This window comes from Scyliorhinus torazame, chromosome 11, assembly GCF_047496885.1.
Source record: "Scyliorhinus torazame isolate Kashiwa2021f chromosome 11, sScyTor2.1, whole genome shotgun sequence".
NCBI lineage: Eukaryota > Metazoa > Chordata > Chondrichthyes > Carcharhiniformes > Scyliorhinidae > Scyliorhinus > Scyliorhinus torazame.
In genome coordinates this window covers 251,674,203-251,687,612 of record NC_092717.1, presented here as the reverse complement: position 1 = coordinate 251,687,612, position 13,410 = coordinate 251,674,203, and the positions used below count along the sequence as shown (strand labels likewise).

The following is a 13,410-nucleotide window of genomic DNA, read 5'->3' as shown; positions in this document are numbered from 1 at the left end:
AACCACCTCCACCAACACCCTCTCCCCTAGCAACCACCTCCACCCTCTCCCCTAGCAACCAGCTCCACCAACACCCTCTCCCCTAGCAACCACCTCCACCCACACCCTCTCCCCTAGCAACCACCAACACCCTCTCCCCTAGCAACCACCTCCACCCTCTCCACTAGCAACCACCTCCACCCACACCCTCTCCCCTAGCAACCACCTCCACCCACACCCTCTCCCCTAGCAACCACCTCCACCCTCTCCCCTAGCAACCAGCTCCACCAACACCCTCTCCCCTAGCAAAAACCTCCACCAACACCCTCTCCCTTAGCAACCAGCTCCACCAACACCCTCTCCCCTAGCAAAAACCTCCACCAACACCCTCTCCCTTAGCAACCAGCTCCACCAACACCCTCTCCCCTAGCAAAAACCTCCACCAACACCCTCTCCCCTAGCAACCAGCTCCACCAACACCCTCTCCCCTAGCAACCACCTCCACCAACACCCTCTCCCCTAGCAACCACCTCCACCCACACCCTCTCCACTAGCAACCACCTCCACCAACACCCTCTCCCCTAGCAACCACCTCCACCCACACCCTCTCCACTAGCAACCACCTCCACCCACACCCTCTCCCCTAGCAACCACCTCCACCAACACCCTCTCCCCTAGCAACCAGCTCCACCAACATCCTCTCCCCTAGCAACCAGCTCCACCAACACCCTCTCCCCTAGCAACCAGCTCCACCAACATCCTCTCCCCTAGCAACCACCTCCACCCACACCCTCTCCCCTAGCAACCACCTCCACCCTGTCCCCTAGCAACCAGCTCCACCAACACCCTCTCCCCTAGCAAAAACCTCCACCAACACCCTCTCCCTTAGCAACCACCTCCACCAACACCCTCTCCCCTAGCAAAACCCTCCACCAACACCCTCTCCCCTAGCAACCACCTCCAACACCCTCTCCCCTAGCAACCACCTCCACCACCCTCTCCCCTAGCAAAACCCTCCACCAACACCCTCTCCCCTTGCAACCAGCTCCACCAACACCCTCTCCCTGTGCAACCACCTCCAACACCCTCCCCGAGCAACCACATCCGCCAACACCATCTCCCCTAGCAGCCACCTCCACCATCTCCCCTAGCAACCACCTCCAACATCTCCCCTAGCAACCACCTCCAACATCTCCCCTAGCAACCACCTCCAACATCTCCCCTAGCAACCACCTGCACTAGCAACCACCTCCACCATCTCCACTAGCAGCCACCTCCACCCTCTCCCCATAGCAACCATTTCCATCAACACCATCCCCAGCCAGCACTCCCACACTGTGGGTAGACTAGGATAGGAAAAGTCCCCTCTCCGATTCCAGTCCATTGTGTTCAGGTTCTCCCACAATCACATGCAATTTACATCATTTGTAGCTGATTGAGCTGTTGTTGGTTGGAGTGGACGGAAAGACAGGCTCATTACAAGAAGAGAAAAACCCCACAAGGGTATTCTGTGCTCCAGGTTAATGCCCTCCACAAATTGCCTGGGTGAGTGCAGCTCCAACAACACTAAAAAAGCCCGATTCACCCCAGGCCAAAGTAGCCCCGCTTGATTGGCATCCCATGCACCACCGAGACCGCAGCAGCTGTGCACACCATCTCCCAGATGCACTGCAACACCTCACCAGGGCTCCTCCAACAGCACCTTCCAAACCCACTACCTCTGCTGCCAAGAAAGACAAGGGCTGCAGGTGCATTGGTAACACACCGACTGCAGGTTTTCTCCCAGTTCTTCAATGGGTTCACTACCGGCTCAGAGAGAAACCCCTTCAGGCAGTATGCCAATGAGAGGGTGATGGGAGTAATTCAGCAGCATTTGGCGTCTCGGCCTAAGGTTTGTCAGTTCGTAACCGGTTGGCGGGTGACGAGGATGGAAGAAAGCCACAGGCCACGAGATGGCCAGTGAACACGCAATTAAAGAAAAAAACTCTTTCACGAAACCTCCCTGCCAATTCTCAACTTAACTAGAACTTCACTCACACTCCAAGATTCTTTGTTTTAAAAGCTTGTCATCTCCAAGGATGGTACAAAACACCTGGCAGTAGTAAGCATGTGAACACACAAAAGCAAAAAAAAAAAACCCCCACAAGGTTCCCTTCCACTCTGAAAGCCAGAGGAGGAGAAATAAAACAGTTGAGCAGCTCCCGAGTTCCAATCGCTATTGGTGCTACAATCTCTGGGAGCTCCGACGAGGGGCCGAATGGGAGGCGCCATCACTTCTCCAAAGTAGAAACAGGAGCGGGGTACAAAAAAAAGCTCGTCTTTGATCGTCATAACTGCACATCCAGGAGTCTTTTCCGTAAATAATGTTTAACTTCCTCGATCCCGTTCAGCTTCTCCAACTCATGGTAAGGCAGCTGTAGGTGAGAGCAAAGGACAAATGCAGTGAGATTAGGTGTAACCAGAGCCAGTGTCCTCTTGGCTTTCAGTATGTGTGAGGTGATGATCTGCAGCCCATGGGGGTTTTTGTAACACAAATATGAAGGGTTATGGAGAGCGGGCGATGAAGGGTTATGGAGAGCGGGCGATGAAGGGTTATGGAGAGCGGGCGATGAAGGGTTATGGAGAGAGAGCGATGAAGGGTTATGGAGAGCAGGCAATGAAGGGTTATGGAGGGCGGGCGATAAAGGGTTATGGAGAGCGGGCGATGAAGGGTTATGGAGAGCGGGCGATGAAGGGTTATGGAGAGCAGGCGATGAAGGGTTATGGAGAGCAGGCGATGAAGGGTTATGGAGAGCGGGCGATGAAGGGTGATGGAGAGCGGGCGATGAAGGGTTATGGAGAGCGGGCGATGAAGGGTTATGGAGAGCGGGCGATGAAGGGTTATGGAGAGCGGGCGATGAAGGGTTATGGTGAGCGGGCGATGAAGGGTTATGGAGAGCGGGCGATGAAGGGTTATGGAGAGCGGGCGATGAAGGGTTATGGAGAGCGGGCGATGAAGGGTTATGGAGAGCGGGCGATGAAGGGTTATGGAGAGCGGGCGATGAAGGGTTATGGAGAGCGGGCGATGAAGGGTTATGGAGAGCGGGCGATGAAGGGTTATGGGGAGAGGGCGATGAAGGGTTATGGAGAGCGGGCGATGAAGGGTTATGGAGGGCGGGCGATGAAGGGTTATGGAGGGCGGGCGATGAAGGGTTATGGAGAGCGGGCGATGAAGGGTTATGGAGGGCGGGTGATGAAGGGTTATGGAGAGCGGGCGATGAAGGGTTATGGAGAGCGGGCGATGAAGGGTTATGGAGAGAGGGCGATGAAGGGTTATGGAGAGCAGGCGATGAAGGGTTATGGAGAGCGGGCGATGAAGGGTTATGGAGAGAGGGCGATGAAGGGTTATGGAGAGCGGGCGATGAAGGGTTATGGAGAGCGGGCGATGAACGGTTATGGAGAGCGGGCGATGAAGGGTTATGGAGAGCGGGCGATGAAGGGTTATGGAGAGCGGGCGATGAAGGGTTATGGAGAGAGTTCGATGAAGGGTTATGGAGAGCGGGCGATGAAGGGTTATGGAGAGCGGGCGATGAAGGGTTATGGAGAGCGGGCGATGAAGGGTTATGGAGGGCGGGCGATGAAGGGTTATGGAGGGCGGGCGATGAAGGGTTATGGAGGGCGGGCGATGAAGGGTTATGGAGGGCGGGCGATGAAGGGTTATGGAGAGCGGGCGATGAAGGGTTATGGAGAGCGGGCGATGAAGGGTTATGGAGAGCGGGCGATGAAGGGTTATGGAGAGAGGGCGATGAAGGGTTATGGAGAGCGGGCGATGAAGGGTTATGGAGAGAGGGCGATGAAGGGTTATGGAGAGCGGGCGATGAAGGGTTATGGAGAGAGGGCGATGAAGGATTATGGGGAGAGGGCGATGAAGGGCTATGGAGAGAGGGCGATGAAGGGTTATGGAGAGCGAGCGATGAAGGGTTATGGAGAGAGGGCGATGAAGGGTTATGGAGAGCGGGCGATGAAGGGTTATGGAGAGCGGGCGATGAAGGGTTATGGAGAGCGGGCGATGAAGGGTTATGGAGAGCGGGCGATGAAGGGTTATGGAGAGCGGGCGATGAAGGGTTATGGAGAGCGGGCGATGAAGGGTTATGGAGAGCGGGCGATGAAGGGTTATGGAGAGCGGGCGATGAAGGATTATGGAGAGCGGGCGATGAAGGATTATAGAGAGCGTTCGATGAAGGGTTACGGAGAGCGGGCGATGAAGGGTTATGGAGAGCGGGCGATGAAGGGTTATGGAGAGCGTTTGATGAAGGGTTATGGAGAGCGGGTGATGAAGGGTTATGGAGAGCGTGCGATGAAGGGTTATGGGGACCGGGCGATGAAGGGTTATGGAGGGCGGGCGATGAAGGGTTATGGAGAGCGGGCGATGAAGGGTTATGGAGAACGGGCGATGAAGGGTTATGGAGAGCGGGCGATGAAGAGTTATGGGGAGAGGGCGATGAAGGGTTATGGAGAGCGGGCGATGAAGGGTTATGAAGAGCGGGCGATGAAGGGTTATGGAGAGAGGGCGATGAAGGGTTATGGGGAGCGGGGGATGAAGAGTGATGGGGAGCGGGCGATGAAGGGTTATGGAGAGCGGGCGATGAAGGGTTATGGAGAGCTGGCGATGAAGGGTTATGGAGAGCGGGCGATAAAGGGTTATGGAGAGCGGGCGATGAAGGGTTATGGGGAGAGGGCGATGAAGGGTTATGGAGAGCGGGCGATGAAGGGTTATGGAGAGCTGGCGATGAAGGGTTATGGAGAGCGGGCGATGAAGGGTTATGGAGAGCGGGCGATGAAGGGTTATGGAGAGCGGGCGATGAAGGGTTATGGAGAGCGGGCGATGAAGGGTTATGGAGAGCGGGCGATGAAGGGTTATGGAGAGCGGGCGATGAAGGGTTATGGAGAGCGGGGGATGAAGGGTTATGGAGAGCGGGCGATGAAGGGTTATGGAGAGCGGGCGATGGAGGGTTATGGAGAGCGGGCGATGAAGGGTTATGGAGAGCGGGCGATGAAGGGTTATGGAGAGCGGGCGATGAAGGGTTATGGAGAGCGGGCGATGAAGGATTATGGAGAGCGGGCGATGAAGGATTATAGAGAGCGTTCGATGAAGGGTTACGGAGAGCGTTCGATGAAGGGTTACGGAGAGCGTTTGATGAAGGGTTATGGAGAGCGTTTGATGAAGGGTTATGGAGAGCGGGTGATGAAGGGTTATGGGGACCGGGCGATGAAGGGTTATGGAGGGCGGGCGATGAAGGGTTATGGAGAGCGGGCGATGAAGGGTTATGGAGAGCGGGCGATGAAGGGTTATGGAGAGCGGGCGATGAAGGGTTAAATAGAGCTGAGATTATATCAGCCACGAACGTGTTGAATGGTGGCACTCAATGGGCTGAACTGTTTACTTTGTTAAATTCATTCAGGAGTTTTGGGTGTGGTTGGCTGGGCCTGAATTATTGCCCATCCTGAAATGCCCTTGAACTGAGTGTCTTTCAGGGGGTATTTAAGAGTCAACCCCATTGCTGTGGATCTTGAGTTACATGTAGGCCAGACCGGGTAAGGACGACAGATTTCCTTCCCTAAAGGACATTAGTGAACCAGATGGGTTTTTACGACAATCGACAATGGTTTCATGATCATTATTAGGCTTTTAATTCCAATTTTTATTACATTCAAATTTCACCGTCTGCAGTGTCGGGATTCGAACCCGGGTCCCCAGAGCATTCCCCTGGGTCTCTGGATTACTGGTCTAGCGACAATACCATTACTCTGGGTCACTATTACAGTGACAATACCATTACTCTGGGTCACTATTACAGTGACAATACCATTACTCTGGGTCTCTGGGTTTCTATTCCAGTGACAATACCATTACTCTGGGTCTCTGGATTACTGGTCCAGTGACAATACCATTACTCTGGGTCACTATTACAGTGACAATACCATTACTCTGGGTCTCTGGGTTACTATTCCAGTGACAATAACATTACCCTGGGTGTCTGGTTTACTATTACAGTGGCAATACCATTACCCTGGGTCTCTGGGTTACTATTCCAGTGACAATACCATCACTCTGGGTCTCTGGGTTACTATTCCAGTGACAATACCATTACTCTGGGTTACTATTCCAGTGACAATACCATTACCCTGGGTCTCTGGGTTACTATTCCAGTGACAATACCATTACTCTGGGTCTCTGGGTTACTAATCCAGTGACAATACCATTAACCTGGGTCTCTGGGTTACTAATCCAGTGACAATACCATTACTCTGGGTCACTATTCCAGTGACAATATCATTACTCTGGGTCTCTGGGTTACTATTCCAGTGACAATACCATTACCCTGGGTTACTATACCAGTGACAATACCATTACTCTGGGTCTCTGGGTTACTATTCCATTGACAATACCGTTACCCTGGCTCTCTGGGTTACTATTCCAGTGACAATACCATTATTCTGGGTCTCTGGGTTACTATTCCAGTGACAATACCATTACCCTGGGTTACTATTCCAGTGACAATACCATTACCCTGGGTCTCTGGGTTACTATTCCAGTGACAATACCATTATTCTGGGTCTCTGGGTTACTATTCCAGTGACAATACCATTACTCTGGGTCTCTGGGTTACTATTCCAGTGACAATACCATTACTCTGGGTCTCTGGGTTATTAATCCAGTGACAACTTCCGGGTGCGGCGATGACCAGCTGAGTCGCACGTTTCGGCAGCTCCCTGTGAAACGGACTTTTGGGCTCTTGATAGGAGCCCCAACGGCAATTTTAACGGCTGAAAACACCGTGCGGTAAACCAGAAGGGTGTTCCCCCTGGACACGGATGGAAAAAGGAGAGGAAAGTGGCCGGATTGCAGCGGATCCTTTGGAACAACGGCAAGGAAGGCAAGCAGAAACCAAGATGGCGTCGGAAGGTGGCAGTTTCACATGGGGCCCTGAACAACAAGAGTTTTTGAAACGCTGCGTGGAGGAGATAAAAAAGGAAATGAAGAAAGAGTTGTTGGCCCCGATATCACAGGCGATTGAAGGGCTGAAAGAGGAACAAAAGACCCAGGAGCAGGAGCTTCGGGTCGTGAAGGCGAAAGCAGCAGAGAATGAAAACGACATACAGGGCCTGGTGGTGAAGTCGGAGATACAGGAGGCACACCAGAAACGATCTGTGGAGAGGTTGGAGGCACTGGAAAATAACGCAAGGAGGAACAACTTGAGGATTCTTGGCCTTCCTGAAGGTGTGGAGGGGGCGGACGTCGGGGCATATGTGAGCACGATGCTGCACTCGTTAATGGGAGTGGAGGCCCCGACGGGTCCGTTGGAGGTGGAGGGAGCATACCGAGTTATGGTGCGAGGACCGAGAGCAGGAGAAGCTCCCAGAGCCATAGTGGTGCGATTTCTCCGTTTTAAGGATAGAGAAATGGTCCTTAGATGGGCGAAGAAAACTCGGTGTAGTAAATGGGAGAACGCGGTGATCCGCGTCTATCAAGATTGGAGTGCGGAGGTGGCGAGAAGGAGGGCGAGCTTTAATCGGGCCAAAGCGGTACTTCACAAAAAAAAGATAAAGTTTGGAATGCTGCAACCGGCAAGACTGTGGGTCACATATCAAGGGAGGCACCACTACTTTGAGACGGCGGATGAAGCGTGGACTTTTATTGTAGAAGAAAAATTGGAATGATTGGACTACGAAAATGAACGTTTGGACAAAGTGGTGGGACGAGTGGGGGGGGGGGGGGGGGGGGGGGGGGCGAAGAGGGATTGTATGATTAATCCTGCGGTATGGTAACTTTTCTTTCTCCCACAGGTGGTGATGGGGGGAGGTGGGGAGGGAGAGGAGATGGGGCGTTGGCCATGGGAGGCGGGGCCGAGGGAGAGGCGCGGGCTTGGTTCCCGCGCTATGATAATTATGGCGGGAATAGAGAAGCAGGAAGGAGGGGGCGCCGCACGGGGCGAGCCGTGATCACGGGGGGAAGCCGAGGTCAGCCAGAGTTTGCTGACTTCTGGGAGCAACATGGGGGGAGTAATTACGCTAGCGGGGGGTCTAGCGGGGGGGGGGGGGGGGGGGGGGGGGGGGAGGGGGGAATTACTGGGTTGCTGCTGCTGGGGAAAGGGGGGAGTGGGTGCGGGAAAGGATGGGCGGGGGGGCACCGTCTGGGAGAAATACAGCCGCGTGGGAACTGGGCGAGAAGCTGGAAAAAGATGATGGCTAACCGGCAAGGGGGGGGGGTGGGAAGCCCCCCAACTCGGCTGATCACGTGGAACGTGAGGGGGCTTAACGGGCCGATAAAGAGGGCACGAGTACTCGCACACCTTAAGAAACTTAAAGCAGATGTGGTCATGTTACAGGAAACGCACCTGAAACTGATAGATCAGGTTAGGTTGCGCAAAGGATGGGTAGGGCAGGTGTTCCATTCGGGGCTGGATGCGAAAAACAGGGGGGTGGCTATATTAGTGGGGAAGCGGGTAATGTTCGAGGCAAAGACTATAGTGGCGGATAACGGGGGCAGATACGTGATGGTGAGTGGCAAATTACAGGGAGAGATGGTGGTGTTGGTAAACGTGTATGCCCCGAATTGGGACGATGCCAATTTTATGAGGCGAATGCTAGGACGCATCCCAGACCTAGAGACCGGAAAGCTGATAATGGGGGGAGACTTTAACACGGTGTTGGAACCAAGGCTGGATAGGTCGAAGTCCAGGACTGGTAGGAGGCCGGCAGCAGCCAAGGTGCTTAAGGATTTTATGGAGCAGATGGGAGGGGTGGACCCGTGGAGATTCAGTAGACCTAGGAGTAAGGAGTTCTCGTTTTTCTCCTATGTCCATAAAGTCTATTCACGCATAGACTTTTTTGTGTTGGATAGGGCATTGATCCCGAGGGTGAGGGGAACGGAATATACGGCTATAGCCATTTCGGATCATGCCCCACACTGGGTAGACTTGGAGATAGGGGAGGAAACAAGAGGGCGTCCACCCTGGAGAATGGATATGGGACTAATGGCGGATGAGGGGGTGTGTTTAAGGGTGAGGGGATGCATTGAAAAGTACTTGGAACTCAATGACAATGGGGAGGTTCAGGTGGGAGTGGTCTGGGAGGCGTTGAAGGCGGTGGTTAGGGGGGAGCTGATATCAATAAGGACACATAAACTAAGCAGGAGAGTAAGGAACGGGAGCGGTTGTTGCAAGAACTTTTGAGGGTGGACAGACAGTATGCGGAAGCACCGGAGGAGGGACTGTATAGGGAAAGGCAAAGGCTGCATGTGGAATTTGACTTGCTGACCACAGGCACTGCAGAGGCACAATGGAGGAAGGCGCAGGGTGTACAGTATGAATATGGAGAGAAGGCGAGCAGATTGCTGGCACACCAATTGAGGAAAAGGGGAGCAGCGAGGGAAATAGGGGGGGTGAGAGACGAAGATGGAGAGACGGAGCGGGGAGCGGAGAGAGTGAATGAAGTGTTTAAGACATTTTATAAAAAATTGTATGAAGCTCAACCCCCGGATGGGAGGGAGAGAATGATGGAGTTTTTGGATCGGCTGGAAATTCCCAAGGTGGAAGAGCAGGAAAGGATGGGATTGGGAGCACAGATCACGGTAGAAGAAGTGGTGAAAGGAATTAGGAACATGCAGACGGGAAAGGCCCCGGGACCGGACGGATTCCCAGTTGAATTTTACAGAAAATATTTGGACTTGCTCGCCCCGCTACTGACGAGGACCTTCAACGAGGCAAAGGAAAGGGGACAACTGCCCCCGACTATGTCAGAAGCAACGATATCGCTTCTTTTAAAGAAGGAAAAGGATCCGCTACAATGCGGGTCCTACAGACCAATCTCCCTCCTCAATGTAGATGCCAAGGTCTTGGCCAAGGTAATGGCAATGAGAATAGAGGAATGTGTCCCGGGGGTGGTTCATGAGGACCAAACTGGGTTTGTGAAGGGGAGACAGCTGAACACGAACATACGGAGGTTGTTAGGGGTAATGATGATGGCCCCACCAGAGGGTGAAACGGAGATAGTAGTGGCGATGGATGCCGAGAAAGCATTTGATAGAGTGGAGTGGGATTATCTGTGGGAGGTGTTGAGGAGATTTGGGTTCGGAGAGGGGTATGTTAGATGGGTGCAGCTGTTGTATAGGGCCCCAGTGGCGAGTGTGGTCACGAATGGACGGGCATCGGCATATTTTCGGCTCCATAGAGGGACAAGGCAGGGATGTCCTCTGTCCCCGTTACTGTTTGCACTGGCGATTGAGCCCCTGGCGATAGCGCTGAGAGGTTCCAAGGGATGGAGGGGAATACTTAGGGGAGGAGAAGAACACCGGGTATCTTTATATGCGGATGATCTGCTACTATATGTGGCGGATCCAGCGGAGGGGATGCCAGAAATAATGCGGATACTTGGGGAGTTTGGGGATTTTTCAGGGTATAAATTGAACATGGGAAAGAGTGAGCTGTTTGTGGTGCATCCAGGGGAGCAGAGTAGAGAAATAGAAGACCTACCGTTGAGGAAGGTAACAAGAGACTTTCGTTATCTGGGGATCCAGATAGCTAAGAATTGGGGCACATTGCACAGGCTAAATTTGACGCGGTTGGTGGAACAGATGGAGGAAGATTTCAAGAGATGGGATATGGTAGCATTGTCAATGGCAGGGAGGGTGCAGGCAGTTAAGATGGTGGTCCTCCCGAGATTCCTTTTTGTGTTTCAGTGTCTCCCGGTGGTGATCACGAAGGCTTTTTTCAAAAGGATAGAAAAGAGTATCATGGGTTTTGTTTGGGCCGGGAAGACTCCGAGAGTGAGGAAGGGATTCTTACAGCGTAGTAGGGATAGGGGGGGGGGCTGGCACTACCGAGCCTAAGTGAGTATTATTGGGCCGCTAATATTTCAATGGTGAGTAAGTGGATGGGAGAGGAGGAAGGAGCGGCGTGGAAGAGATTAGAGAGGGCGTCCTGTAGGGGGACCAGCCTGCAGGCTATGGTGACAGCCCCATTGCCGTTCTCACCAAGGAACTATACCACGAGTCCGGTGGTGGTAGCTACACTGAAGATTTGGGGACAGTGGAGACGACATAGGGGAAAGACCGGAGCACTGGGGGGGTCCCCGATAAGAAACAACCATAGGTTTGCCCCGGGGGGAATGGATGGGGGATATGGAATGTGGCAAAGAGCAGGTATAACGCAATTGAAAGATCTATTTGTGGATGGGAAGTTTGCGAGTCTGGGAGCGCTGACCGAGAAATATGGGTTGCCCCAAGGGAATGCATTCAGGTACATGCAATTGAGGGCTTTTGCGAGGCAGCAGGTGAGGGAATTCCCGCAGCTCCCGACACAAGAGGTGCAGGACAGAGTCATCTCAAAGAAATGGGTGGGGGACGGTAAGGTGTCGGATATATATAGGGAAATGAGAGACGAAGGGGAGACTATGATGGACGAACTAAAAGGGAAATGGGAAGAAGAGCTAGGGGAGGAGATTGAGGAGGGGATGTGGTCAGATGCCCTAAACAGGGTAAACTCGTCGTCATCGTGCTCCAGGCTAAGCCTGATTCAGTTTAAGCTATTACACAGGGCACATATGACTGGAACACGGCTCAGTAAATTTTTTGGGGTGGAGGATAGGTGTGCGAGGTGCTCGAGAAGCCCAGCGAATCATACCCATATGTTTTGGTCATGCCCGGCACTACAGGGGTTTTGGATGGGGGTGACAAAGGTGCTTTCGAAAGTAGTAGGAGTCCGGGTCGAACCAAGCTGGGGGTTGGCTATATTTGGGGTTGCACAAGAGCCGGGAGTGCAGGAGGCGAAAGAGGCCGATGTTTTGGCCTTTGCGTCCCTAGTAGCCCGGCGCAGAATATTGCTAATGTGGAAAGAAGCCAAGCCCCCGGGGGTGGAGACCTGGATAAATGATATGGCGGGGTTCATAAAGTTAGAGCGGATTAAGTTCGTCCTAAGGGGGTCGGCTCAAGGGTTTACTCCGTTCGTCGAATATCTTGCGGAAAGATAGATAGGGGAGAACAAAGAAGGCAGCAGCAGCGGCCCAGGACTTGGGGGGATGGGGGGGGGGGGTGTGGCCTGAGACAAGGCAGTTGCCAATTAGGGCTAGTTTTTATTTTTTGTTATTTAATATTTATTTATTTGTTGTTGTTTTTGTTTAAATTTAAAAAAGGTCATTATTATCTGTATTGTTACAATGTTGTGTAAAGGATGCACAATGTACTGTGTTGCTTGACCAAAAATTTTCAATAAAATATTATTTTTAAAAAAAAATTAATCCAGTGACAATACCATTACCCTGGGTCTCTGGGTTACTATTCCAGTGACAATACCATTACCCTGGGTCTCTGGGTTACTAGTCCAGTGACAATACCATTACCCTGGGTCTCTGAGGAAGGCGCAGAAGGGTGGGTGAGTAAATTTGCAGACGATACTAAAGTCGGTGGTGTTGTCGATAGTGTGGAAGGATGTAGCAGGTTACAGAGGGATACAGATAAGCTGCAGAGCTGGGCTGAGAGGTGGCAAATGGAGTTTAATGTAGAGAAGTGTGAGGTGATTCACTTTGGAAGGAATAACAGGAATGCAGAATATTTGGCTAATGGTAAAGTTCTTGAAAGTGTGGATGAGCAGAGGGATCTAGGTGTCCATGTACATACATCCCTGAAAGTTGCCACCCAGGTTGATAGGGTTGTGAAGAAGGCCTATGGAGTGTTGGCCTTTATTGGTAGAGGGATTGAGTTCCGGAGTCGGGAGGTCATGTTGCAGCTGTACAGAACTCTGGTGCGGCCGCATTTGGAGTATTGCGTACAGTTCTGGTCATCGCATTATAGGAAGGACGTGGAGGCTTTGGAGCGTGTGCAGAGGAGATTTACCAGGATGTTGCCTGGTGTGGAGGGAAAATCTTATGAGGAAAGGCTGATGGACTTGAGGTTGTTTTCGTTGGAGAGAAGAAGGTTAAGAGGAGACTTAATAGAGGCATGCAAAATGATCAGGGGGTTGGATAGGGTGGACAGTGAGAGCCTTCTCCCGCGGATGGAAATGGCTGGCACGAGGGGACATAACTTTAAACTGAGGGGTAATAGATATAGGACAGAGGTCAGAGGTAGGTTCTTTACGCAAAGAGTAGTGAGGCCGTGGAATGCCCTACCTGCTACAGTAGTGAACTCGCCAACATTGAGGGCATTTAAAAGTTTATTGGATAAACATATGGATGATAATGGCATAGTGTAGGTTAGATGGCTTTTGTTTCGGTGCAACATCGTGGGCCGAAGGGCCTGTACTGCGCTGTATTGTTCTATATCTATATCTGGGTTACTATTCCAGTGACAATACCATTACCCTGGGTCTCTGGGTTACTATTCCACTGACAATACCATTACCCTGGGTCTCTGGGTTACTATTCCAGTGACAATACCATTACCCTGGGTCTCTG

The 13,410-nt window shown here is 52.4% G+C and overlaps 1 protein-coding gene across 1 annotated transcript in view; it reads right to left on the bottom strand.

Moving 5' to 3' along the window:
- Window positions 1-985: 985 nt before the first annotated feature.
- The window catches only part of fastk (Fas-activated serine/threonine kinase), a 107,945-nt gene continuing 95,520 nt past the window's right edge, over window positions 986-13,410 (bottom strand). The window contains exon 9 of the mRNA XM_072468564.1: window positions 986-2,393. Within this exon, the coding sequence (XP_072324665.1) occupies window positions 2,307-2,393 (87 nt within the window). The 3' untranslated portion in view covers window positions 986-2,306. The remainder of the gene's footprint in view (window positions 2,394-13,410) is intronic.